Here is a 27868-nt window from a genome sequence, read left to right on the forward strand (position 1 = left end):
GGTACCATTTCTTAAATGGGTTAAAACTGTTTTAGGGAGCTTGGTTTTAGGGCTCATCTGCAATAAACATGATTTAATCACTATTGTGGCAGGGGAACTGTGCAACCAGATCTCTCTATTATAGTATATAAAAACCTTGAGCCTGTACTTGCAATCTTCAGATTTAGCTGTAAAAATCTTGGTGCAATCTCGTCCCAAGGTCTTTCCAGTAATGTAGATCTTCCCAACATGCTGTTTCAGTTGTGCCACGGATACTCTTCTCTCCAGCAGTCGCTGTCCCAGCTTCCCAGCCTATGTCGTTGTGACAAGACGTTGTGAAATTTTAACAAAAAAATTGGACGGAATTTTGATTTGCAGAAAAGGTGTAGCAGCCGTACTGTTCCTCAAAGGAAAAGGGGGGGTGTCCCTTTGTGACTGGGGGAGCAGGGTACGCACAGGGAAGCTGAGGCCGTTTTCAAGTCAAGTTTGTTCTCGGTGTCTGATAAGGAGGCGATGGCGTTCCAAGGAGAAATGGCTGCTGCTAGTTCGTCAGGGAATCATGGGGTGCAAGATGCGATGTCCTTGAGATTTGTAATGGGAGAGAGGTTTGTTGGAAAGGTACGTTGTGCGTTTTCATCAAGGTTGTTTATCTGTTCGGTCTGACCTTTGTAAGGAGTTTGCGTGGGAAGGGTTTGCCTCTGGAAGTGCTGTGGGTAGGGTGCTCAGCGCCTGCCTCTGGCACTCCAGCGTGAGCTGTCTTGGTTAGCTAGAAAACAGTTGCTTGGTGAAGTATTCAGTATGCGTAATCTGTTTTTACATTAGGGTTTTGACTGCGTTGATTTTTTAAATAAAACTTTGTGCCAAGATGAGATGTAGATCATTTCCATGGCTCGTGATGCTTGCTCAAGTAAGTGAGATGCAGCCGTGAGTGCACAGTCCTGCCTGGCAGCCCTGCGTGTGATGCTGTGTCAAATACCCCCGTGCAGCTACTGCCTTTCCCCATCCCAGTCGAAACTGGGAAAAACAAAGGAGTGAAAATACAAAACGCTCTTAAAGTTTGGAGCCTGAGTGCCTGAAGTGCCACTGTGGCTCTGAGATCTGTACATCTTGCGGCTTCTCATCCCTGTGAGGCTGAAGAATATGAAAATAATGAAAATATACCCAGATCAGGGTTTAAGGAGGTTTCCTACTAACTAAGCAGTCTTGCTTCAAGAAAGTCCCTGTGGTTAAGAGCACATCACGGCATACGTAAGCTGGGCGATAGGTGGCCGGTCCTTTGTTTTAGCCCTGGGTTCAGAGGCATTTACACAGAGTTAATAGGAATAAGATTTGCTATTGCCAGTCAGACTGTCTGGTGGCTTATTCATGGGGGAAAGAGTTACACTGCTGTTCGGCAGCAGGGATACTTAACCCGAGGTGCTAGTATCATTACAAGCTGCCTGTCAGCCTGGGTACACCGAGCTGCGCCGAAAATCGCCGTGCTGCTGGTGGCGTGCCTGGGCTCGGTGCTGTTTACTCGCTTTCATAAATACCGACATTAACTTCGCCTTTCTGTAAAACACACCTTTCTCCCATTATTGTAGGTTCAAGCGCGGTCACGCTGTAAATGCAGATCAGCCGAGGGGGAGGCACTTTTGTGTACCGACTGTGATTTTAAATCTCCCCTCCCACCCTTAAAAAAAATAAATTATATATGTTTCATCCAACACCATGCAGAGAAACTCGTGGCCACTTGCATGGAGCTTACACTATCGAAATGGCAATTTCAGATAATGCTTATGTGACATTATTGAATAACAGGGTGGTGGGGGTGAGCAGAGATTAATTATGTTGCGTAATTATGTTAATCTCTTGCTGCTAAAAACATTTCAGACACTTTTGTTCAACTATTGTGTGATGGCCTTACACTTGGAACCCATTTTAAAAGGAGGAGAAAAAAAAATCTTGAGAGATGGGAGGAATGCTTAAAATAAATAAATAAATCAATTAATTAATTAAAAAAAATTTAAGGGGGGTGTGTGTGTAATTATCTCCCTCTCCCCCCACCCTGCCCCAGGCCACCCCCTTGGTGCCCAGTGTCCCCGAGCATCCCGAGGGGAGCAGTGGGTGCCGGAGGAGGAGGAGGGATGCTCCATCCCAGGGTGCCGGCCAGCGGCGGGGTTAGCCCCGCTGCGGGTTGCCTGCTGCCGGCTCAGACTGGTTTCTGGAAAGTGCTTTGTCTCGCAGGCTGCATCCTGGGAAGGGTCATGTGGAGCCCAGTGATGTCATGGGATCAAAGCCTGACTCAGCTCCGCGTCCGACGGATGGGTGGCCGCAGGTACCGAAGTGCAGGCTGAGATGGCAGAGCCCACCAGGAGCCAAACTTGCCATGGCTCCGGCAGGCGAGGGGTTAAGCCTGGTTCCCCTGAGCCCAGTGCTTCCTCTGCTGCCTGGAAAAGCCTGGCTCCTTCTCCAGGAGGGGAGAAAGTCTCAACTTGAGCGTTACAATGGCAGTGCCTTAGCCTGGCAGCAGGCTGTCAAGAGCTATGGAAGCCTCCCTTCACGCAGGGTGTGGTGGTCCTTCTCCCCAGAGTCTCTGATTCCCGAAACTTGCAATCAGGCTTAGGTCCTCAGAAAGATATGGCAGCAGTCCCAGGGAGATCCTAATCTACAATTTTGTAATTGCATTTATTTGCATGTGAGGCAAATACATACATTCTTCTGCCTTTTGGTAAAGAGCCAAACTTTTTTTCCTCGTGGGGGTTTGTAGAGTCTCCTGTACTCTAATGCAGGGTTGTGTTGGTTGGGTGGTTGTTTTTTTTTTTTCTCCTCCTCGGTGATTCTAGTTTATGCTTAGTGAGGTTTGTGTGTGTGTTCTTGTTTTCCTTTTTTTTTGTTTGTTTGTCTTTGCTTGACATAAAAAGTGTAAGTACAGTGATGCCGGGTGCTTAATAGCTTCAGACTGAGATGTATGTTGGAGATAGGGTAAGTGAGCATACCGGCAACACTTCTATTGCTCTTTTGGAGCTTCTTTTGCAGTAACCGCTGTACTTTGCCCTGTTTTGAAATGAAGGTGTTTTGTCCAACTTAGATTTATTTTTTTTGCCGGTGCTCTTAACTCCTTTGTGTCTCCTCTCTCCCCAGAGCCTCACAATGACAGAGGAAGCATGCAGAACACGAAGTCAGAAACGAGCGTTAGAACGTGAGATAACACATAACGATGTGGACAGTAAAAAAATAAAAATGGAGAAAGGACTGTTAGGAACAGATATAAATGCTGAAGGCGACATGAAAATAAAAACTGATCCTGGAGCTGGAAAAGTGCAAGGATTATTAAAAGGTGGAGAGGTGAAAGCAACCATTAAAGTGGAGGTTCAGACGGGAGATGAGCCTGTGGACATGAGTACCTCAAAAAGGTGAGTTATGACCTACGTGCTGCCGTTGCACTGTAACGTTTGGGATACTGGCACAGCAAAACGTGGTCGGATTGCACGAGGAAGAAGTTCTCTGCACCTTAAAGGTAGAGAGAATTAAAATTTTGCATGTATGTTGCAGCTCTGGCCCTTCACATGAGATTCAGCATCTACTTCTCTGTAACTTCTTTACTGATTTTTCTTCCCCGAGCCTTGACAGCAGTGGCAGCTGTGATGAGCAGCTGAGTAAAGAAATAAGGTCTTGAATAGAAAAACATATAAGTTACAAAGAGGATGCGCTTTGAGCTACTGATTGAGATTTATGTGAGGAAGAGTGGTTTGGGGTTTTTAATTGAGCTGTGATATAGGAAAAATAATAGATAGTAATTGTCTAAACAGAGGAGTTTTAATTGCAGCGTGATTCTTCCTGACAGAGCAGTATGTGTGGATAAGTCTGGCTTTCTTTTTGAAGAAACTTGTGGATTTTGACACTAGAAGCGTTGTGAAAAGACAGCACCTGTCTGCAGCAGTTCTCTGTAGGGCAAGTTCTTAATACTTTTTTGAAAGTTCAGCCTCCTTAACATGTCTGAATTTTGACACCTGAAAGCATAAATTCAAAGTTCTTTATCGCTTTGGAGAATTTTATCATTACAACAAAAATAAAGCTCTTCCTTTGACTTGTGTGTGAGATGCACACATGAATTGGGTGGTTCTGACATAGGGATTTACAGGCATCACTTTAAAGCCAGATTCCAAATCTTCTACCACATTTCTAACCCAGATTCTGGCTGTGCCAGCATAATAATTCTGTGGTCCTGATGTTAGTTAGCCCTTTGAGGTCTTGCTTTTTTCTTTATAGTGCAGTAAGATGCAACATGTGGAGTAGGGAGTCTAGAAGCCTCATTCGTTCCTGGTTCTGACACCAGGTGATGCTGGAGTGGTGGATACGTAAGAGCTGAGACCTGCCTGTCTGTGCAAAATCGCTTAAACGGTTCTCAGAGTAATCTGTGTTCACTTGGATGTCGGGTATTGCGGCAGGGCAGATTTGAGGTGTGAAACTGAAAACACCAGATCATTATCAGCAGCGCAGGAATTATTGGGAGGAGGGGCACCTATGGCTGCTACTAAGAAAATTGGTATCTTTGATGTTTAATGGCAGTTCATCTGGAAACTCTTCCAGACTTTTGATGCTTTTCTAAGAGAAGTAACTTAGACTGCAAGAGCCTGATTACTTTATCCAAATACAGCTTCAGTGTATGTAAAACACGACCATCCTCCATCAGTGTGACTGAGGGGGAGTGGTAGTTTTCAGGTTTCTCCACAAACCTTCTGCCAGAGGGACAATGACACAAGTTGCTCAATTTGATATTTAGGAGGTGCTTGTGTCTTGCACAGAAGCAGTTAATTGGGGTAATGGGTGACTTCCATGTCAAGCAGTTGTATTGTGCTAACTAGGAGTAAATCTCTGAAAGTGTCTTCTAGTGTAATTGCTACCTACTAATTAACCCGGGTATGCATGCTCTTTGTTTTGTTTTGTTTTGAAGAATATCTAAAAAGATTGCTCATACCAAAAATTGAATAAATTAGAATCAGGTATTCTAACTCTTTTGTTGCAGTACTTGCCCCCACATGCATGTGCTGTTGGTGAATTTATAATATTTTTTGAAATGCGTGCCAGTGTTTCTGCTTTGTTGGTGTCCGTCTCTGTTGCAAGACGTGTGAACAGGATGATGAAAAGGGGCTGTACACTTAACTTCCCAGAGAGCATCTGGAACAATAACACCTATTTACATGAGACGAGAGAACATCCTTCCTCCGTACAGCGTTCCTGTTTCAGGTGGTAATAGGATATTGTTGCATTCAGTTTCGGCAAGGCGGTAGAAGAGGCTTCCCCTACAAAAAAAATATGCTTGCGTGAGGAGGCAGTCTGATCTCAAGTCCACTGAAGTTAATCATAATAAATATAATTAAGAATTTTCTGAGGCTTTGGGTAAGCTCTTTGGATACTGTTTAAGTTGGAACACCTTTCATAACACTTATTGGTATAAAATTTTTAATAGAGAAGGATTAAAACCTCGGTCATCTCAAATGACAAAAATGAGCTTGAGTTATTCTGCAGACTTCTGGAAGTAAGGCAGCAGCTTCCCAAGCTCTCTCGGTCCCTGCGTGGCTCTGCTCCCAGAGCACAAATGTGGTGCTGAGCAGCTGGCCGGCCGCAGGATGCAAATATCTCCAAGCAAATGCAATTGGAGTCTGGAGATGCCAGTGATAGAGAGGAAGCTTGGCTCTGGATGGGTCCCATCTCTTGCATATATATGAATACAATTGGCATTTGTAGGGAAGGTGGATCTTAATTTCATAAGGTTGTTGTTTTGGGGGGGTTGGGGTTTTTTTTAAGTATGGGACTTACCTTTCCACACCTTTGATCTTCAGAGGAATTTAGCTCCCAGCTTTCATGAGACCTGTGTCTTTCAAGCAGTTGAGCTGATTTTCTGAGATGAGAAAAGAGCTGTTGCTTAAAATGACTGAACTGCTACAAACTTCTTGGGTAAAATTCATGCTTAGTGATGTATGGTGCTTTGGCTTTTAAACTTCCTTAACGCTTTTGGAACGACAAACATAATATTTTCCTTGGAAAAGGTGGCCCAGCAATAATCACAGTTTAGCTGACGTAAAGCTGATTGAATGGATTATCTTTCTGAAATCAGTTGATTTTTCAAGATTTGAGATACAAACCTAGCCATATCTCCATGTTAAACTTAAAAATACCTTTCTTTTTAATATATTTTTTCCCCTAAACCTTGAAGCTAAATTTAAAAATAGTCTGGTTTGAGCACATTTTCTGATGCCAGACGAAACAGAAGAAAGTCTGTAGTGGTAGAAGTCTTTGATGAGAGGTCACCCAAGGCCAAACCAAAGTCTTGCTCCTCTGCCTGGCATTTTTGCAGCACTGGGAGCTAGCTGCCCTGGTGTGTAATTATCCTAGACCTACTGCAGAGAAGGAATGGGAGGAAGGAGAGTCCTCCCGCCTCGATAAGGACACGTCTGGTTTGCAGTGGGATGGTAAAACAGTCCCACGTCTGTCGCGTTGCTTGTGGATGCACTGGTTTACATCAGCACGGGTGCTGGAGGGAAAGAGCTGCTTCAATCCTGACATCTTTCAAGCTCTGCTTTCCCTTTCCTCTGTTCTGCCCCTCTCCTCTGTTCCTTCCTTCCCCTTAAACACAGTTTTAGCACATTTGCCCTGCCTTGAGCATCAGTTGCTTCCAGCTGGGGCTTTCTCCTGGAGCCGTTCTTGGGTCGTGCTGCCTGCTGCGTCACGGTGCATTTGGCGTACTCCAGATGCAGCACCCTCCACCTACAAACGTTTGTTCTGACTGTTTTTCAAGGTGTTTTCTAGTACTCCTCCCTGAGCCACACAACCGAACTACTCACACATAGAGCCCTGGTTCAGCTTCTGATTCCTGGTGTGCTCACAGTGAGGTTTGGCAGAGACCAAGCGTGATCCTTCTGGACACAGTTGTGTAACTGGCTATCTGGACAGGAGCTGCTGTGCTCAGACAGGTCTAGGATGACACGTTGTCCTTGCTTCTAGGGCAAAAGCATCAGGATCCTTCAGGAGCAGTGTACCGATGTCCCGGTAGCAGGAAAACCTTGCTGGGAGGTGTGGAGTGTTTACAGGAAGGATACTACCTGACCCTGTGAGCGGCTGTGTTGTGCTTGGTTGATGCGCTCTGCCCTCTGAAATCCTCAAAATTATAGTAACTCTCCAAATAGATAATATCAAAAAATGTTTCACTTCAGAATTCTAGAAAGCGAAGCTTCTCAGTGATACAGGGAAAGTGAGAGAGAGTGAGAAAATGCTTTTGTCACAGCACTCAAGTGTGATGGCAGTGGTGAGGGTGATATTATTAATAAAACATGAATACAAGAGTTGGCTTCTATCTATCTGTCTGTCTATGCCCAGTTCTTGCTTTGTCTTGATAGCAATCTTGGGGTGAACACGTCCTCCGTAAAGCAAACTGGAAAACTTTTTAGGCTGTGGAACATCTTGCAGTTTTTCTGTGTTTTCACTATTTGCCAAGAGTGGTACATTAGCGTGTTAATTATCTTATCTGTATTAATTGTGGCTTGATCAAAAACAGCTAAGGCTGGCTGATAAACAGAAATTATTCCTACGGGATTTGTATCAGTTGGGATTTTATTTAAAAAAAAAAAACAAACACCAACCAACAACAAACAAAAGAACCCCACATTCCAGAACACTGTATGTGTTGTGTCCCCTTGTCACATTAAGCTACAGAGTATGGATTTTCCTTCTAATTGAAATGTAAGCCCATTGGATAAGCCCAAAAGTCTGCATTTGATACATTTGGTTTGTTTTCCCAATAATTGCTTGCATCTCCTGATGTGGGGTACACACAAATCTACCCGCAGCTTGAAGATCTCACTTCTTCAAATTACATGTGAGCTGGCCTGGCTTAAGCCACGCTTGTTTGCTTAAATGAAAACTCCATTTTTCAGGAAGGATGAGAGTGAAGAGTTTGTAGGCATCCGTATAGTTTGTGCTGTCAAATAATCTATCTGAATGCCTTAGTTCCTTTAATTTTAGATCTTGCTGGTTATGATTTGTGTGCTTGAAAAATCTTGCACTGCTCTGGAACCTCAGGATAATCTCATCCCTTTGTTACGCAGGATAATTAAAAGTAACATCTAATAGAGATTGTTTTGAGATTGTAGGAAAGTTGGCCTGGTGGCTGTGCTCCAAATTTTCGTGGTAGGGTTTGGATGCTAAATGTTGGTGCTTTGAAGGGTTTTAGGTTGTTTTGGGGGTTTCTGTTTTGTTTAATCTGGCCAAATCACACTTACAACTTCCTAAATGGTTGGGTTTGACGCTGAAATTCTAACATGTGCTTAAGGACGTTGGGATGCAGCCTGTGTTGGCTGACCAGACTCTCCACTTTACTGGAATTTACTGGGAACGCTGTTCACGGCAGTGCCAGTAAAGAGCAGTAGGCTCCTCTCGTCCCATTAGTAAGCCTGGAAATATGGCACAGCCCCATACTGTAGATCTCCTTTTCATCTTATGTAGGTTGTGTCTGTGCCTCCTGGTACGCGTTATAAAGGATGTGACAAAACCTGTGCCAAAACTTCTTGGGGAATTTTAATGTTTTATTTTAAATGCACACATAGTTTGAGTAAAGTTTCGTTCCTTTATGTTTGGAGGAAGGGGCGAAGTTTGTTCTACTTCAGTTTCACACCACAGTCACTAGATCCATTGCAACTTCTTTAATTCACGTAGATAAAACATCTCCAGGAAAAAAAAAAAAAAAAAAAAAAGAAAAAACCCACAAACAAACAACAAATTCCCCACTGCATGGTTTTTTCTTTCCTTGTTTGTCTTACTTTCTTGCCAGCTACTTTTGGGTGAGAGTATACAAGAGGTTGTTGAATGGACTGAGACAAAACTGTTGCGTATTTGCTAATGCAGATGAAGCTTTATTCTGAATAACCACTGTGATGGTGTCTCCGGTGACCTGCGGATGGGCAGAATATGGGGGGATACCGCAGGATGGGGCTGTGCAGTGGGGTCTCTTGCTCTGCAGTGGGGCGTTGCATGTTTCGGGTCAGTAGTTCTGTAACTTGAACGAAGTGAGCATTGCATTGATTTTATTTTTACCATTTAAAAATTTTTTTTTTTTTTTTGGAAGAGTGATCAGAAGGACGTTTTAGAGCATGGGTAGGATCTGGTCTGTAAAAGGAAGCTTATTTTTTGTGTAGTGCTTCTGGATCAGTAGGAACATATGCAGAGATGCTTGTTGAGATCCAGGAGCTCTTCTGTTGATGTTGTGAAGCTCCAGTCCTCTGAAGTTAAACCCTCCACCAGAGCCAGTAGTTCCTGGGTGTCTCTTTTTCTTTTACTAATGTTAAGTTTTAACTTTGCCTTCCTTGGTTGTATTCCATTGAAACTTCTGTCTCACAGGAATGTGAATCTGTTGGAAAAAACTTGAGTCCGCACCAAGGTCCCTAAGACCTCAGATGTATCATCTTGAAGACAAAAATTTAATTCATCTTCCTCTGGCCCAGCTAAGTGGAAGCAGACCTCCAAGGCTGGGTTCGGCCACCTGACCTTCTTCTTTTCTTCAGATCAGCAAATAAATACAGTGTTCCCACAGGGAAGTAGCTTCTTGGTTTGGTTTGGTTTGGTTTGTTCTGGAATAGTTGATGTGCTCTGAATTGCTACAGGATGCTCCAAGACACCAAGGAAAACTCTTTGAATAGCATGATGCATCTGTCCTTGTGCTCTGAGGTTTTAAAAGAGGATATTGGAGGAAGTGTGGCCTTTTTCTTAGGATACTTGGTGACTTCGGAGGTCTGCATTTGATTCCTTACACAAACTTTCTGTAAGGTCTCTGTTAGATTGTGGTTTATTGCTGCAAATGCTTAAACGGGTGTACGTAACTGGGCAGCAACCCTGCCTTCATCTTCCAGCGCAGAGTCCAAATGATTGAGACAACACCACTTATGAAAGCTGAAGGGAGAATAATAGAACTATGTCTTTATTTAGCTAAAGGATATGCCTGATGGCTTCAAAGGATAAAGGTCATAGTATCAGGGCAGTTATCCCAAATTATTAACTGCTGGTGGCAGTATTTTTCTGCAAGTGGTGATATTTCCATTGTCTGTCTTATTTTGAAACATCTGCTTTGAATTTTTTGCTTTACACACAGGCTAACAAAAGAGTAAAGCAAATTTCTTTTTGAAGGAAGGTTGTTTTGCAGAGTTCTGGTCCGCATTTCTGGCGTTCAGCCTTGTGCCACCTCATTCACTCTGCAGTTGGTTGTGCCGCTGAGGATATAAATCCTGAGATACTCAACAGCAGTCTGAACAATGCTGTGGTCAATATGCATTGCCTTAAAAAAAAAATATATATATAGTATCTCTCTTTCAAGAAGGGTTTTCCTCTGTGAGGTCGCATGTCAACAGGCTCAGCGTCGGTGGAGGGAGATGGTTGTAAATAGATACAACTAAGGCTTTTGTGGAAATACATGAAAACTCTGAACGCAGCGGTTGCTAATGCAGCTTTTATTAGATCAGTGTCTTACAGTGCAGCTGTCAGGAATATCATAATGTACCTCGCAAAGCAGAGAAACCGTGCGGGTTCAGGGAAGCCCTTAGATGGAGAGCTGTCAGGCTGGTGATGGGCACTCCTGGTCTCATCTCCTCCTGCTTCACAGCCCGAGTAAGGGATGGGGTTGATGGCAGAGCTGCTGGGGCAAGGTTTTACTGCCTTGTTCCACATCTCCTGTCGTGGTCCCGCAAAATGGCTTGGGCAGCCTTGGTTTTGTGGGGGTTTTTTGTTTGGATTTTTTTTGTTTTGTGCAAAGCAGCGGTATCTTGTATAGATGCCTTGCTTTGATGTTGCTCTCTTCTAAGTGTGTGGAGGTGACAGAGGGGACCCCCGCCGCCGAGGGGACCCCTGACCCATCTCCTTGGCAAAGATGCTGTTGGCCCATCCCGGGAAGGACTGTGGGGGAAGGCGTGTGTGGTACCCCAGTGTGGCCAGGCAGCCGCTATTGGCCTTGGCCGGGCGGACCGATGCCCACCCTGGCTCCTGGTGGCCTGGGCGTGGGCTGGGGGCTGGCCCGAAGCATTGGGAGCAGCTGCCGGTGCTCGGTCCTGCATCGGGAGCATGAGTGGCCCCTCGGCCAAGACCCCGGCTTGGCCCACACGGTGCCCACCTCCTCCTCCTCGCTCCGGTGGTGGCTTTTTGTGCTTCCAGAAGTGCTTGGGTGGCCGATGAGTGCAGAGTCCTGTGGGTCCTGCTGGGCTGCGGGTGGCTCCGTTCCGTGCCAGCACCTGAGCTGGGCCAGGGCTGAGCTTTTCCTCCCTGTGCTGTCCCAGGGGCCACCCGGCCTCATGTCTCCTTCGTCCAGCCCGAAAATTAAACCCAGAACTCCACAATGTGCTCGGTGACTCCCTTGCGGTGTTTCAGAAATTATTTTTTTATTTTATTTTGCCATTTCTCCCTTATTTTCCTGAGAAGTGCCCCTTGGCGCACGTGCCCGCAACGGGCGGTGGGCACCGGGGGTGGTGGGGACCCCTGGGCACGGCCACTCCATTTTCTCTGCCAGCACCTGAGCCCGACCTCACCTCACAAAATGACGGCTGGGCAGCACCAGCTGGGACCGGCCGTTGCCATGGTTTTCGCTGTGGCGGTCACGTGCTCGGTGTCACGTGAGGCCCCGCCGTGCAGAGGGGACAGCCCCGGTGCCGCCATGGAGCCGGTTCAGGCACTGCCGCCTCGGCTGGAGCAAAGCTGGCCGAAGCGTGGCAGCGGTGGCTCCGGCATGGACCCTGAGCAGCTCCCAGCTCCCGCCAACCTCCCCACACAGCACAGCCCGACTGCTCGGAGAGGGGGCGAAGCGTCGCTGCTGGCAGGGTCATCATCCCTTTCCGGATAAAATCTTTCCCATCGCCACGTGTTTGCAGATGCATTGGGGCTGTAACTGTTGATCCCGTAGCTTTGGGCAGCTCCACTCCCTGCGGTGCTGTGGGCAAGACAAGCCCTTGTCCTCCCAGAGCGGGCTGGATCAGCTTGGGAACGCTGGCTGCTCAGATCCTCGTGTTCCTGTGATCCTCCGCTTTTCAGCCAACTTAACCACCTGTGCTTTTCACGAGGGATTTAACCGTAAAGTTTGCGGAGGAACGGCCAGTGCCTGATGCCCATTGAGTCTGTCCTTCACGTGGAGCTGCCCGGCTGTCATCAGGAAAGGGCTCAGCAGTGCCGAGCTTGGCACGTCGGTGCATCCCCTGCACGGCTGCTCTTTGCCGTTGCCGGCAAAAGTTTACCGAGCCGGTTCGAGCTTGGCCCGACCCAGTTGCTTCCCCACTAAGAGCAATCTGAGCCCATTTGGTGCGTTCAGGTACAGGAAAAAGCTGGAAATCCTTCACCTGTGCCGCTGTTCATTTTGAAACCACCCCAGGAGTGTCAATGGCTCGAGTTTACTGGCTCGCTGTGCCCTCTAGAGGACACTCCTCTACTTTTAATTTTTCCACTGGCATGGAAATTGTAATTTAAAAGTTGGGGTTTGCAGTATTTGAGGTGGGTTTTGCAGTGTCCAAACCACCGTTTGACCTGCTGTGTGTACTGAAGGGGTGAGCTTCATAGAGCTCAGCAGGGCACACAGCTCTTCAGCGCCGTTACCCTGTGTGAATAGCCTTTGCAGCACTAAATAAGATAATAAGGATTAATTTCTGTTAATCGTTGGGTTCCTAATAAATGTGGCCTGTCAGTTAGGTCTATAAATTCTTGTTTAGTCTAAGAAGTAATAGCCTGATATTTAAAAGTACAAAGCTCATATGCCCCATCTCTTATTTGTGAATGGTACAAGCCACGCTTACGTATTTGCTTCGTCTGGCTTGATGGAAATTCTTTATGCATTTTGTTTAATGAATAACTGTAAGACGGAAGGTTCTCACTATAAGCTTTATTTGTTCCTGCTTCTGGCTTTGGGTTAAAAGACAAATACTTGTGTTACATTCTCCTAAAATTCTTGTTGATGGCCCTTTCCCAGGCACTGTCCTTTCCTGGGCAGTGCAGAAGACTTTGCTGTTCCATTCCTGTGAAGCTTCTGCTGGATCTCTCAGCAAACATGCTGCAAACCTTGCTCTAAAATACTTGCCCTTCCTAGTTTGAAATCCCAAATCCTGGTTCCAAAGGTCATCTGACAGTTACCAACTTGTGCAGCAGATGAGAGGACTGGCGGCTGTTGTCACATCACGTCATCTCTGTCCCTTTTGCTTCGTGTCACTTAAGATTTGGTTCTCATATAATAATAGTAGGTGATGGAGCCAAGAGGTCGGGACTTCAGGTGCAGCTGTCTCAAGGCATGGAGCGTTTAAAGCCAAGTAAAGAGTTAAATTCAGTATAAGTCTGGACCTTTCGGTGGTTTTGGGTGAAGTTGCACGGCTGTGCCATCGGTTTTGAGGCTGTTAGAAGTTTCTGCTGTTAATAGTGGGGAAAAAATTTAGTAGCATTGGTGTTGAAAGAAAATAATGCCATAAAGTACTTAAACTTAGGTAGGTGAATAGGTGTGTATCGTTTGTGTTGGGTTTCCTTCAGATTCAGGAACTTGGGTGAGGAAGAGTCACAGCTTACAGATATTTGCATTAGGAAAGGGATGAGGAAAGGAGGGCTATGGCTCTGCCTTGGGCACACCAAAGAGAAGCAGCAAGTGACCTGTTTGTCCCTGGGGCTGGGATATGGTCTTCCCCTGGTGCAAGCAGAGCCCTGGAATTCTGAGGGGAGTGAAGGCTGATGGAAAAGCTGCTCATTTGAAGGAATTCACCATCGTGATGTGTTGTGGCTGCATCTTGCCTCGTGGCACGCTTTCATACTGCGCAGCTTGATACCCGCAAGGAGAGCAGTAATCGATGGAGCTCGTCCCGTCAGGTTTATTCAGAATCTGAGACATTTGATATTAATCTAGAAGAAGGTTGTAAATAACGTTGCTTTGCAGGATGAAGTAATTGCTTACTTGTTTTTATTAACGTGTTCTCTGTATTTTAATTTTGATTTGCAGTGAAATTAAAAGAGAAAAGAGGGTCCCCTCACCGGACGTTATAGTGTTATCCGACAATGAACCTTCTAGCCCTAGAATGAATGGTTTAACAAAAATAGCATTAAAAGAGACCAACACAGAGGCACTCATGGTGAGTCTTCTTGTCTTGACACACTTTAAATTGTGCCAACCAGAAAGAAGAAAACACACCACTTGTTTCTACAGAGGCACCTGTGATCACAGGGCCACGTGAACACGTGGTTTTATAAAGATGGATTTGCAAGTGGGGAATCTTGAAGCCATTAAAGGCTGATACCCTTTTTGACTTTTTCCAGACTCTTAACTCCTTGATTTTTATATGCTTCAAAAGTGCATCTTTTTCAGAATTGGCATTTTGGTGGATGCAATGTCCCTTAGCACACCATAACACAGATTTGTTGTCTTGACTCTTCATTTGACTTTGTTTTGCTAGTGAAAATGCTTTTTTTTTTTTCCGAGTTCTTTCTCTGTACTCAGTTCGTGTCCGTATATTGCAGGCATGTCGGTGATATTAAGACATACATGACAATTATAATGCTGTAAGTTCATGTTGTAACTTGTATGGTATCTGTTCTTTTCCCTCTTCCCCCTCCCTGTTTTCCCATCCTCTATTGCCTTACCTGGCCCTGCAGAAAAGCAGTCCAGAGGAGCGTGAGAGAATGATTAAACAACTAAAAGAAGAGTTACGGTTAGAAGAAGCAAAGCTTGTTCTATTGAAAAAGTTACGGCAAAGTCAAATCCAGAAGGAAACCACTACTCAGAAGGTATTTATTTTCCTACAGATACTTACCATCTCGTCTTTTGAAATGGAGGGGAAGAAATTTCAGTGACTGTGGCAGTTGCCATAACCTGTGGAAATGAAATAGCTTTAAAATAAAGCATATCTCACTTTTCATAAAATGTCTGTGTTATAGGGCTTTATGCTGCTAACCATTCCTTTTTGTAGAATTCCTCTTTTTTTTGTCTTGCCAAGACCAATCAGCAAAACAGTTTTACCCTATCAAATGTATTCAAAAACCAAAGACCTTTTCATTAAAACTCAGATGCACTGATGAATGTAATTTACTTCCAATTATTAAACACTCCATCCAGTCCTTAATGCCGCGTAGAGGGATTGCTGAAATACGTTTGGGAGAGATTCTTGCACGTAACAAATGTGCTGACAGGTAGAGTTAAAGTGTTTGAACCCTAGGCTCAGGGAGCTGGCGGCAGAGGGCTGCGTTCTGCGGCAGAAGCCCAGGTCTGGATTCCAGGTCTTGCCAACTGAAGTAAGTCTACAGTTAGCTACACACTTGCATCATCCAAAAAGATCCAGGCAGCCCCTGGAAGGAATGGTTTGGCCCTCCCACCTTGAACTCCCTTCCCTTCCCTCCCTCCTCTTCTGTCCCCACCCCTCATCTGACACAACAGCGCGCAGTGTGCGGAGTGCTGGGAGGAGAGCTGTTCCCAGCAGAAACTGTAACCCAGCAGAAATTCTACCTGAGTCAGAGTGGTCGCCTGGTCTGCTCACACCACGTGCCACCCATGCTGGCACTGAAGGGTAGAGGTGGAGGGTGGCAGCAGAGGAGATGGGAGGTGAGGGGGCGTTCGAGCACCCCGCGTGCTGCTGTCAAGGCACAGGCTAAATTTCAAGTGTTGGTAACAATAGCAAATAAAAAAAAATTATTTTACAGCATGTGATGCTGACTTGATGGATATTGTGATGGGGGCAATGTGTAGATTTAAGTGCACTTGACGGTGCAGATGGATGTGCATACAGCTCTCTTGGCTGGTTTTGGTTGCTTTACTGGCGTCTTTTCTCCTGGACTTCCTGAGCGCTTCAGTAGGTGGGATGGAAACTAATGCAAGTACCTGCATCGCTCAGCTCGCTGCTGAACGCTGAGCAGTGAGCTCTGGGTGTTTGAACTAACTAGGGCGAAACGGACACTATCCTAAACTTCCTAATATCTCAAGTCTTTTTTTCCTAAACTTTTTTTCACTTTGCATTATGCTTGAACATTATGCTTGAGATGTAGTGAGATGTACTACTGCCACTAGTAGTAACGGTGGATAAGAGTGAAGTGGGCTCGAAGCTGAGACTGCTGAAATAGATTTCCACATTGCTCTGCTTTTGGTGTATAGATTCTTTTATTTTCCGGGTGTAATCTTATCTATACTTACCTAATGATTTCTTCATTTAAATACGCATGTTGAGATGGTTGGAGGAAGAAAGGGCTGGGGGAGGGGGAAAACCACAGTCTTTGAAGATTCTCTTGCTGAGGCGCAAGGAGGTAAACACTTTTATTCCCTGAGCTTCTGTAATTCTGCTTACAGCCTTACACTCGTCTGTGCTTTCTTTCTGGTTTTTCCTCTTCCAGCCTGCTGGTTCCTCTGGGAGTGCTGTGGCCACCCCTCCGCCCTTGGTGCGGGGACCGCAGAGTGTTCCTGCTGGCAAGCCGTCCCTCCAGGTCAGTGGGGTGGGCCAGGCTGCCAGGTCTAGGGCATGGAGCAGAGAAGAAGGTGCATATAACAGGAAAGACAGTCCCATCGTATTAATGGCTTGGAGCCAGGTGGAATTTTTTGTTTGTTTGTTTAAACTCCCAAAACCCCACCATAAGCTTTTCAAGGCTGGCTGGGGAGGGAGATGAAAGTAGGATGTCAACACAGAGGCAGTGCTCATAAGCTTATTTTTTGGTGGCTGATCATCCTGATCCACTCTGCTGATAAATAGATTCATACTAGTACTAACAACCTTTGGCGAAAGAGGATGCCATGGAGTCATGACACAGAAATATTGTGGCAGCCTGTTGCAGTACCCTCAAGAGATGTAATTGTGCCCTCAGTGTGATTAACTGTAAAAGCTGAGTGAATCATACGATTTTCTCTTCGCTTGGTGGCTGAATGGCACATGATGGTAGGAAAGATCTTGGTTCAGACTAAATTAAATGAAATGTTGGAAAGCCTTGGGGAAGGAAAAAAAAAAAAAGAAGCAGAGGCAATTGACATCTGTCAACCTAATCTTCCTCTTGAGTCTAGTATCTTGTTTCGCTTTTGAATTTAAAACATTTCTGGTTATTTACCTTGGGCTAATTTGAAACAAATTTCAAAACTGCTTCAGCACAAAATGCTTTCACTTGGAAAATGGCAACTCTTCATTTCAAGGTCCCCTAGAACGCTACACTTGAGGGAAGGGGTAAATTTGCTATCCATTTAGGAAACATTCACAAAACCTAAAAGCAATCTGTCAGTTGACGTAATCTCTTCCTTGAGGCAAGTTGCCTTCACTGAAGACAGCACTTTCAGAGGAACTGGACCACGAGTTAAATCTTCAGCGATCAGACAGTGAAACTTCGGTTGGACAGAGCAGAGAGCTGGGAGCTAAGAAATCAGAATTGAAGTGATTCTGTCTAATTTGCAATGTTTGGGCAAATTAACCTAACCTCCATCTGCTTTTGCTTGACTGTAAAAACTCTTACTAATTCCTGTGTGTAGGAGTTGAGTTAACATTTGGCCTTCAGTTGAAAGACTTAACAGAAGTGGATAAAACTTCCCACGTGCCTAAATACGTACGTGTGTGTACACATTCGGACTGGTGGGAATGGGAGCCTTAGTGTTTTTAGGAGGCTTTGTTCACAGGTGATGGTCAGGTTGGGGCTTGAGCGAGGGAAGTGGCAAGGTGCATAAAGCCATGTGAAGGGGCCGGAGAGGTTTGCTGCTCTTGAGCAGTGAGCGCTTCTCGGGCTCGATTGCGTAGCGTGAGTGCTCTGCAGGAGTGTGATACCTGGAAGCGTGTCACTTTTTATAGTGTTATGAGGAACTATGAGGATTTAATGCAGTCTGCAGCCCAAGAATCATGGGCAGCAATTTTTCAAACTCCTCTAGCCTGATTCCTTTTCTTTTTCAGTTTTCCTAAAGCTTTCCCCTTTCCCTGTCTCTTTTTTTCCCCCTTTCCCACATACATGCACATGCCCAGTCTGCTCACCTCCCTGGGTTCCCGCATCTCCAGCTTCTGTCTGCCCGATGCTTCTCCCTGAAGGCAGCAGTTAGTATTTCCCCATTCTCTTACTCCCCCCACACCCCCATATACCTTTATTATTATTTTCCCCGCCCTGACATTAAGTGCACTGAAGCCAGCCCGGCCATCTCTTGTTCTACAGTCCAGGCAGATGCAGCACCTGTCCCACCAGCGGAGGGGAGAGCCGTGCTCCCCGCTGGTGCTGGGGCTCTGGTGTGCTGCTGGTGTGTCTCAGCACAGCAGTTCTTCAGCTGTTGAAACCCAGTGGTGGGAGGGCAGAGGAAAATGTTGTCCAGGCTGGCTCTTTACTCTTCTGAATTCCGTGCAGGATGAGAGAGAACGGTCCCCGAGCATGTAGCCAGACTGCCATCACGGCTGCATGGCTGCGTAAGGTTTGAGGTGCTGCTCTGTCGGCACGCTAAGCTGCAGAAGAGAGCATGCGTATAAATTTTCCAGGACAAAACAATGCGAGTAAACTATTTTCTGTTTTGCAGACCTCTTCTACACGTATACCAGGCACTGTTATTCCTCCTCCCTTGGTCCGCGGAGGGCAGCAGACTTCATCAAAATTAGGAACTCAGCAAAACACGCAGATAGTAATGCCACCTCTTGTCAGAGGAGCACAGGTGAGTATTTACCTTGCAGTCGATCTGCTCTGTTTTCCCTTAATGCATCTTAATTATTTTCTTAATCATCTTTCTGCTTGTCTGGAAGGAACCTATGAATTTCTTGCTGGAATTGCTTAATGTGGCTAGATGCATTGCCACTGAAAGATGCCTGCATCATGCTGGTTTTGTCCCGCAACGCTTCCAGTGCAGCATGAGAAAACCCTGTGGGATGCAGGGTGCTGCCTTACCCGTCTGCCTCCTTCCCTTAGCTGCGCCACTGCAGTTTGTATGCCTTTGTTAGGAAAGTTAATTTACAGACTTCCAGCTTCACCTGCTTTTTAGGAGAGCAGCAGCTGAGGAAATGAAACACAATCCCTCGTTCTTCTCTTCCCCCCCCCCTCCCCCCCACCCTTGTGTCTGTGTTGCCATTGAATAAGAGCTGCTGAAATGAGATAGTCGACTGGAAGTCTGAAAGTGCTGCTTTGCAGGGTCTTTATCACCTATAACAGAAAATAGTGGTGTCAGTAAAGGAGTAGGAAAGCAGTTTTTAATTTGATACAGTCTTCTAAAATTAACACTTCCGTGGGATACCAGGAAAAAAAATATTTCCTTGTTAAATGAGGATTTATTTTGCAGTGAAAGGTCTGCTTTGATCTGTTGCACAGCCAGCATTAAGGAGGAAGGTAGAGATTTGTATTTCATTTTCTTTTCTGTTCTGACTGTGGAGAAAAACTCATTCTGAGAAATAGCTTTCCTAATGCCCTTAAAATGAAACGGGCTTAACGACTATACATTTTTAAAAAATTTGACTCTGAAACTTAAATTTATGGTTTTTGTGGCACAGCTGTTCTGGCCACAATATGGTGGCCTCACATGGGAGCATCTCTTCTCATTTTACGTTCTACTTGTTCCATTTTGACAGAGGGAAAGGGAAAAACATCCCATTTTGACATGGATGTTATTATCTCGCTTTCTTTGCGTTCCCTGCCTTGCCTCATTTCCACTGTCCCATGTCACCCCATTCAACTCCCACCACTTACTGCCCGATCCCTCATCCCTGCCGCTGTTCCTGGCACCACTGCATCAGCCCATTTCTGTCTCTTCGCAGCAAATCCACAACATCCGACAGCACTCCAGCACGGGGCCGCCGCCGCTGCTGCTGGCACCGCGGGCATCGGTCCCCAGCGTACAAATTCAGGGGCAGCGAATTATCCAGCAGGGTCTGATCCGCGTCGCCAACGTCCCCAACACCAGCCTGCTTGTCAATATCCCGCAGGTGAGTTCCTGAAGATATTTTGTGCCAAATATAACATTAACCTCAGAGGAAGGGATAAATGGTTTTAATTACTGATTATCCCAGTTACTGTATCTAATTGGTGTGGCCTGCCAGCATCTGGCTGATGTGGTTGCTTATTACTACAGCTGTCCTGCTCCTTGCTCTTCCCATGCAGTCCCTTCCTCTGCTCACATCAACCTCCTGCACGTAGCAGTGAAGGAAAACACACATTTCTTCCCAGCACTCTGTAATATTTCAGCGAACTGAATTTTGTGCCTCACTTCACATTTGGCATTTCGATGTGAAGGTGTCCATTAGAGTGGTTTTTTTTCTTCTCTCTTCCTTAAGAAGTGTCAGTGAGTGTTCTGGTAAGCAGAGCTCAGAACGGGCTGTTTGGAACGCCAAGAGATACTGAAGCAGCGACTTAACATCTACGCTGACACTGCTGTACAGGTGCTATAGATAAACAAAACAATTTCAAGTCAGTGCTTTAACAAAATCATAAGGAAAAGGACTCCTGGGGGTTTTTCTTCAGAATTTCTAAAACTGCCATATAAAAATGATCAATGAAGGAAAAGAAAGTTCTTTAAAAAAAAAAATTAGAGCGTTAGATGACAGGTGTGGTGTTGCAGCAAACGTACGTATTGTGGGCTTGTCGGTCACCTACTGAAGCAGGGTGTGGATGCAGGGGCTTTGCCGTAGCCCCAGGCAGCCAGCCATCCCCACGCACAGACCGCCCCGCGCCACCAGAGCCACCATCACCTCCCCCGCAGTGGGAGAGGAGCACGCGTGTCCAAACGTCTGGCACTCGTCACCGCGCTGTGTCGTGTTTCCTCCCAGGCTTCACCAACTTCAATCAAAGGTACAACCGTGACATCTGCTCAGGCTAATGCTACTACAACCAGCGCCACTTCCATCGTCAACTCCAATGACTCGCCAGCCAGCCGGCAAGCTGCCGCCAAGCTCGCCCTGCGGAAGCAGCTGGAGAAGACACTGTTGGAGATCCCTCCTCCCAAGCCGCCTGCGCCGGAGATGAACTTCCTGCCGAGTGCAGCTAATAACGAATTTATTTACTTAGTCGGGTTGGAAGAAGTTGTGCAGAATTTGCTGGAAACTCAAGGTGAGAGAGCATTAAAAAAGTTCCTCAGGGGTGAGGAGAGAATCTTCCCCATCTGGACTTGACCTCGATAGCAGGCGGCAATGAGTTTTAGGTGTCACAGCATTAAATTGCCATACTGGTTACGTTGCCGTACTCTTGTCAAATCTAGGATTCACTTCAATGATTTTCAAACTGCTTTCTTTAAAATTTTATTTGAAAACCATTATTAAATGGCTATTTTAAAAGTTTATTTTTAAAAATGTCTAAAATGTTTATTTTAAAAAGTCTAAAGGAAGAGTCTTTAAAAAAAAAAATTATGATTTCTCATAGGCACTGATTGTAAAGATTTCTCTAAAACGCATCCTGTTGCTGTTTGCTTCCTATAGCACTTGTTTCTCCATCACCACTAAATTCTCTAACTGGTATCTAAAGACGTATCTGCTGGGTACCTACACGCACAAAGAGTTTAAAGATTTAGTAACGTAAAAGGCTTCAGACTGAGGAGTTAAGGGTAGAGGTTTTGCTTTGGGGTGGGCTTTTTTTTTTAATGCTGGAATATTAGGAGGTTTGTCAAGTATTCCTTCATCCATGGAAGCCGCAGCTGGAGCTGAGCTAAGCTGGTTGTGTTCCCCAGGTAAAGTTTCGGTTGCTGTAGCATCTCGCGAGCCCTATATGTGTGCTCAGTGTAAGACTGACTTCACCTGCCGTTGGAGGGAGGAGAAGAACGGAACCATTATGTGCGAAACCTGCATGACATCGAATCAGAAAAAGGCCTTGAAAGCTGAGCACACTAACCGACTGAAGGCTGCCTTCGTAAAAGCACTGCAGCAAGAGCAGGAGATTGAGCAGAGGATACTGCAACAGACTGCGTCTCCTGTACAGAGCAAGGCAGACCCCATTGTGCAGCACCACTCGCTCAAGCAGGTGAGGCTCTATCTACCAGAAACCAGGTCTTGGTGGCGACGGGGCAGGGGTCCCGCTGCTCCCAGCGCCAGCGCTTACTGTGCGGGCGTGAAAATGATGCGTGAATTTCCTTTCTTTAAGCTCCACGGTGTGTCTGTGTGAGTGTAAGCTTAAAAGCAGGCTGGTTACGGTGTTAACATTTTGTCACATGGGGACCTGACACCTAAATTAGGTTCTCTGTTCCTGAGGAACAGAAGAGAGTGGTGTTCTTCTGCAGAATCATAATTAACCAGGGTGTTTAAGTTGTATCCTGCTAAATCTGTTCCTGGGGGGTGGGGGGTGGGGGTTAAGGGTGTACCAAATGGAAGGAGGTGCTCCAGCACCCAAACCACCAGAGTAAATTGACCTAAGTTAGGGGGGGGAAAAATAATTGGCTTGAGCCAGGAACATCTAGTGTTGCCTGTGAAGTTTTAAGGTGGTGGTAGCAACCATCCATGATGGAGACCGGGTCTGACATGCCTTGTAAAACCACCTTTCAGGTGGAGGAAGCCAGAAGCTGTGTAAGTGCTGCTTTGAGTTGGAATAATCGAGGCGCTGGTTATTTAAGACAGGGAAGTAGTGTTGCTTGCCAGTGGAGGTGCTGACACTGCACATTTTTTGCTGCTTTGCAGTTGATGGTCATTCCTCATCTTCACAGGTGCTTTCAGAAGTAGAAAGCTGATTCTTACTTTGTTGTAGAGATGCCTGGGAAGTTTTCAGCCCTGAACCACTAGTGAGGTGTTCCAGGCTTGGCAGAAGCAGCCAAGGCAGGGGAGAGGGGCAGTAAAGCTCCGTCAAGGCTGTTGTACTCCAGAGAAAACTGCTGTGCCTGTCTTACCATTTGCTCTCTTGCCAGACTTCTAGCCAGATGTCTCGAGGTCCTCCTGGAGCTCCACGAGGAGTGTTGCATGCATTTAGCCAGTCACCCAAGTTGCAGAATGCATCGTCTGCAGCAGCACTTGGGAGTAGGCCAGGTAAGCATGCTGAGAGACCAGTCAGCAAGGGCAGCGCTGCCGCCTGGAAGAAGACTCCCATCAATACAGGTAGATTTTTCTCTAAAGTTTCTTTTCTTTGTACTTAGTAGCTGCACTCTATCCAACACTCATAGTTCTTTGGGTAAGGATGCTTTCTCGTTGACACTTCTGCATGAAAGTCCGGCGACGCCAAGGCTTTGCTTGTGTTATGGTTGGCCCTTGCTTTTGGTGCGGTTTATGCTCATCAAAACGGGCCATCAGGTGATGCTACCGAATAAAAACTACTGCTTTATGCATTTTATAAATAGATGTCATATCAGACTGTTCGTTGTTGAGTCTGTACCATGCTGCAGGAGTTTGGCTTTTGGTTTTGGGCGTTTAATTCCATTGTTTCATTTCTGGTTGCCAAAAGCAGCACAGGTAACTAGATGGTTTTGCTCTAGGTAAGGCTACAGTGTGCACTCCCCACGTTCCTCAAGGGTTGAAATAACTAAAGCTGTTGCTTTGAACGAATGGAAATTGCAAATTCTAATCTAGTCTTTTTTTTATATGTATTGGAGAATCTGATTTGAGAAGTCATTTGTTTTTCTTAAATGGTAATTAGGATCTCAAGGAAGGAAACACTGTAGCAAGTAGCTCTTTTGTGATCTACTTTCTTGCCCAGTATTGAATGCATTTCTTTTGAATTTTATTTTTTTTCCTTTTCCTCTGACAGCTTAATTTATCATTTAAACTGTAATTTCATTGCAGAGAGCTCTAACCCGCTCAAATCTTCATTTCTGGTACCAAACCTTGCTCCTCTTTGTTCAGATGATTTTGGAAGCTTTCATCTTCTGAAGGCGCCTGACCTTTGTGCCCCATGCTTAGATGATCTGTTTTCATGTTGGATAAAATGCGAGTAGTGTGTGTTTGCCAGTGTTTTCTCCCGTGGTTGTATCATACTGTGACACTTGCTCTTTCTTCTCTTTTGTGTCTCGTCAGGTGGGGCTTTACCTTTCGTCAATCCTAGTTTAGCTGTGCACAAGTCATCTTCAGCAGTAGACCGCCAGCGTGAATATCTCCTGGATATGATTCCCCCACGGTCCATCCCACAGTCCGCCACGTGGAAATAATGCAGCGGAATGCCCAAGAGGAAGACTTTCCTGTTTCTGCCATCCTTTTTATACCACATTACAGTGGAATCTGCTTTAATCCCAGCTGGATATGCCCCAGGCTTTATAGGATGCAAGAAGACCACTCCTCATCCCATCGAGTGCTGCTGTCCCTGCTATGAAAAGACACCACGTGGGTGGGAAAGACTTAAGCTCATTTGGTTCTCAGATTCTTATGATTGACTGATGATGAAGGCTGTCAGGGAAGGGGAAGAATATTATTTTTGTTTTTAATATTTTTTTTTTTGCTTTATGTATTTAGTTTGGATTTTTTTGTCACCAGCACAAAAGGAGGACTAAACGACTCTCTGCCTTCAGTTTCTTTATTAATAACTACCCGTTCACCAGGAACTTGGTGTTCGTTCCTGAGCAAGCACGGATGTCAGTTCAAGGAGAGAGGAATTTCAACCCTGTCTTGCAGATGCATATAGCTAAGCCAAGTTCACGTTGGCTTTTCTTCCCTGCCCCTCCTCCAGCCAGGAAGGCAGTCTACAGATTATAGTGTTTCCAAATCTTCTGATGATGAGCTAATGATAAATAAGTTGCAAACTCAAATTCCAGTTGAGTATGTTTTTTTTTTTCCTAAGGGACTGGCTGCCACCACAACTTGTCTGGTAGGTGGGAACCAGTGCAGGAGTCTCTCACTTTTGTTGGATTCTGTTTTGAATAGACTTTGAACTGTTGATAGTCTAAAAATCTAATTTACTGAATAGACAAACACCTTTGTTCAGTCTTTCTAATTCAGCGAAGAGCAGTTGGGCCTTTCATATGTTCCCAGAGACTTAAAAGTGAAACTGGCTTTGATTATTTTCTTTTTGGAGGGTTTTTTGTTGTTGTTGTTGTTGTTGTTTTGAGCAATTTTACTCAAAAAAAAAAAAAAAAAAAAAAAAAAAAGGAATTCCAGAAGCTGCACGCAATCAGAAAGGGCAAGTGGAGGTAGCAGAGGAGCGGGGTGCTGCCGTCCGGTCGCAGGCTCCTTCCTCTGCCGATGCTCGCCAAGATGCGGCTGTTCCTGATGCTGCGGTGGCCCGAGGACTGTGGCAGCACGTCCTGGGGGGCCCAACTGCCGCCCTTGATCCCTCTAGAGCTCCATTCTTCCAGGCGTACCAAGCATGCTCCTCTGTCCGTCACTTCAGTATTTCATTTTTGATAGAGCTTTAGGTATAACCCTGCTTTAAGGACAGGTTTCTACGTGGGTTTAATATATTTTGGGGATTCCACAGGTTAAATCCGAACCCATCAGGTCCAGGTTTTGGTTTTGGTTTGTTGTTTTACTATTTTTTTTTTCCCTTCTCATCATCTTCCCTCCTTCTTCCCTGTGCTTCTCCCAAATTAAAGTTGGATTCAAGTGGCTGAAATACATGCCTTACTACTTATGTTGCATATCAGTACTAGAAGTAGTGCTGATGAGAATTATTTGCAAAATTATATATATATATCTATATATCTATATATAAAAAAAAAAGGGGGGGGAGGGGTTACTATTCAGTCTATGCTGAATCTATTTTCTTAGCAGTTGCTGTTAGATCTAACTTTAAACCAATAACTGTATTGGGTGGTCCCCCTGCAGATCTAACTATTGCATAGTGAAAAAAAAAAAACACGTTCATTTTAGCCCCTCTTCTGTTGTGTGAATATCAGTATTTAGATACTTTGAAAACTGTTCAGTAGTTATAGAAAACCTAGTTTTGCAAAATGGTATTTGTTGCTGTATAAAGCCCTAGAATTTCAATTTGACTTTGTTTTTTTGTTTGTTTGTTTTACAAATGTATATTAAGAGCTAAATGGGGATGAGAGGAATTGGTTTGAGGTTTTAATTTTTCCTTTTCATTCCAAGATATTTTGGATTGGGAGATGTGGAGAGAGAAATTGAGTGCATTTTATTTTTGCACTTTGAAATATTATGAAACAGTTTCAGTTCCTTACCTGTGTGGAGTTTTTTCGGGGTTGTTTTTTTTTTTTTCTCTCTTCTGACAAATTGCCTGCATTATCTCATCGTTGGTGCAAATGTCTAGCACTGTTACATCACCTGAGTACATTTGTTTAAAAAGAACGAGCAAAACTCCTCAAACTAAAATTCAAAATGCCTTTTTGGGAAACCTGGACAACTTCCACCATCTTTTTTTTCCAGCGTTGGGGTAGCTTTAGCTTCAGCTGGTGCTGGAAAAAAGGGGAATGGAAAGAGGGGCAGAAGTATTAAACTTGCCTGTTTCAAAATCTATGTCAAAACCTTTTTTGGATACCGCCAGTTCAGTACAAGCAGCTTGTAAATTTTAATTTCAGCACAATGGATAGGGGAGATTTAAAATAAGCCTGAAAATAATTGAGAAGACTTATTTTAGGCTTTGGAACAGACAGTAAAAATGAGTCTGCACATACCGTCTTACAAACATTGCTCCCTCAGCAATGCTAGACTGCAATCTGTTTTCGTTTCATGCCGAATAAAACCCCACAAATACAATCTTAACGTGTCAGGGTAGAATTATTTGGAAGGCTTTGTAAGTGAAGAGAAGATACTACGTATATATTGGGCTGTCGGGATTCAAATCCGTTTTGACATCTGTTTTAATCTGTGGTTCTTGGAGTGTTGCAGGTAACTTTAGAGGATATATTTATTGCATATGGGTTTCTGCAGAGTTTAAGGTAAACACAGGGCAGACTGCAGTGGTATACGTACGTTAAATGCCAGCAGAATTGCTTCTTCCTTTGTAGTCAAAACTGCATATTCAGTTGAGCAGTGTTGAACTGGGCTGGTTAAGGTACCATGCTAGGTTTAGTTAGTCGTTAAAACACTTGCTACAGTCTTTCCAAACCTCCTCCCCCGCATCTGTATGTTCCCCTTCTTGCAGGAAAAAAAAAAATAAAAAAAAATTAACTAAAAAAAACAGCAAACAAACAGAAGAGCTTGGTTAGCTGGAATACTCACACAATGGTGTTACGCCCTAAAGGTTAAATTGTTTGGGAATTGGGAAGGAGGGGGGTTTAGACACACTTTTAAGAACAAATCCTTGGTTTATTTCTCCTGCTGTCATGTTTGGGATTCCTGCCTCCATAAGGGCTACTAGTTCTGCTGCAGAGCTGTCTGAAAGTCCCTTCCACCGGCCCTCTCCTGGAAAAAAAGACCATTTTACTTAAAGCTCCCTCAGAACAAGAGACTGAACGTGCTGCTCGACAGTTGAAGCTGTAAATCGGGATCCTTCAGGTGGAGCGCCCGGCATCGTGTCCCGTTTCCCCGACCCTCCACTGCTTCGCTGCAAACTGCTGCATGAGCTGGTTTGACATTGCTCAGATGCTGCTTGCTTCCCCCCTCTCCTGGGGAGAGGGTTAGAGCAGCGTTGGTTCTTGCAAGCCATATAACCTTTCTTTGAGACATTGCGACTACAAGATTTTATAATACAGTAATAATGAAAATGACTATTGTACTTAGATTTTAGCAACTTGTGAAATAAAACCCCGGATTTTCATTTGAAACCCGTGTTGCAATTTGGGAGCTGTGTGGTTTTTTTTGTAATTTTTTTATTATTTTTTTTTTAATAACCTGATCAATTACCGGTTTGATTTCAGAGCGTTGGCGAGGTCGCAGCCCTTTGCCCAGGAGCACGAGTGGCCCGGTTGAATCTTGTATTTTTAGAGTGCAGTTGGCTGACACAGCGTTTCCAGTTTGTGGAAATGGTGACTTGGCTAATGTTTGTGTTCTAGGGATTCCTGTATGTGGCATCCAGCTGTAATGGCCAGAAGACTCTGGGTTAATCTTAAATTAGAGATAATTTGGGGTTGGCTTTTTTTCTGTAGCTATTTCTATCATCGCTTTAGGGCAGCATTCACTTACCTCTGACTTCTCGGACCTAG

At 45.0% G+C, this 27868-nt stretch overlaps 1 protein-coding gene across 6 annotated transcripts in view; it reads left to right on the forward strand.

Annotated features, from left to right (window-relative positions):
* GATAD2A (GATA zinc finger domain containing 2A) overlaps positions 1-27490 on the forward strand; it is a 66890-nt gene extending 39400 nt beyond the window's left edge. For 3 of the 6 annotated variants that reach the window (XM_056337342.1, XM_056337343.1, XM_056337341.1), the window contains exons 3-11: positions 3103-3374; positions 13958-14087; positions 14608-14739; positions 18464-18595; positions 19686-19853; positions 20694-20973; positions 21587-21876; positions 22751-22937; positions 23850-27490. In XM_056337342.1, the coding sequence (XP_056193317.1) occupies positions 3112-3374; positions 13958-14087; positions 14608-14739; positions 18464-18595; positions 19686-19853; positions 20694-20973; positions 21587-21876; positions 22751-22937; positions 23850-23980 (1713 nt within the window). In that variant the 5' untranslated portion in view covers positions 3103-3111 and the 3' untranslated portion in view covers positions 23981-27490. Of the gene's footprint in view, positions 1-2218; positions 2297-3102; positions 3375-13957; positions 14088-14607; positions 14740-16332; positions 16423-18463; positions 18596-19685; positions 19854-20693; positions 20974-21586; positions 21877-22750; positions 22938-23849 lie in introns of those variants that run through there. The other 3 variants (XM_056337345.1, XM_056337344.1, XM_056337340.1) reach the window with 3 other exon arrangements.
* Positions 27491-27868: the final 378 nt, after the last annotated feature.

The sequence above is a fragment of the Falco biarmicus genome, chromosome 4, assembly GCF_023638135.1.
Source record: "Falco biarmicus isolate bFalBia1 chromosome 4, bFalBia1.pri, whole genome shotgun sequence".
NCBI lineage: Eukaryota > Metazoa > Chordata > Aves > Falconiformes > Falconidae > Falco > Falco biarmicus.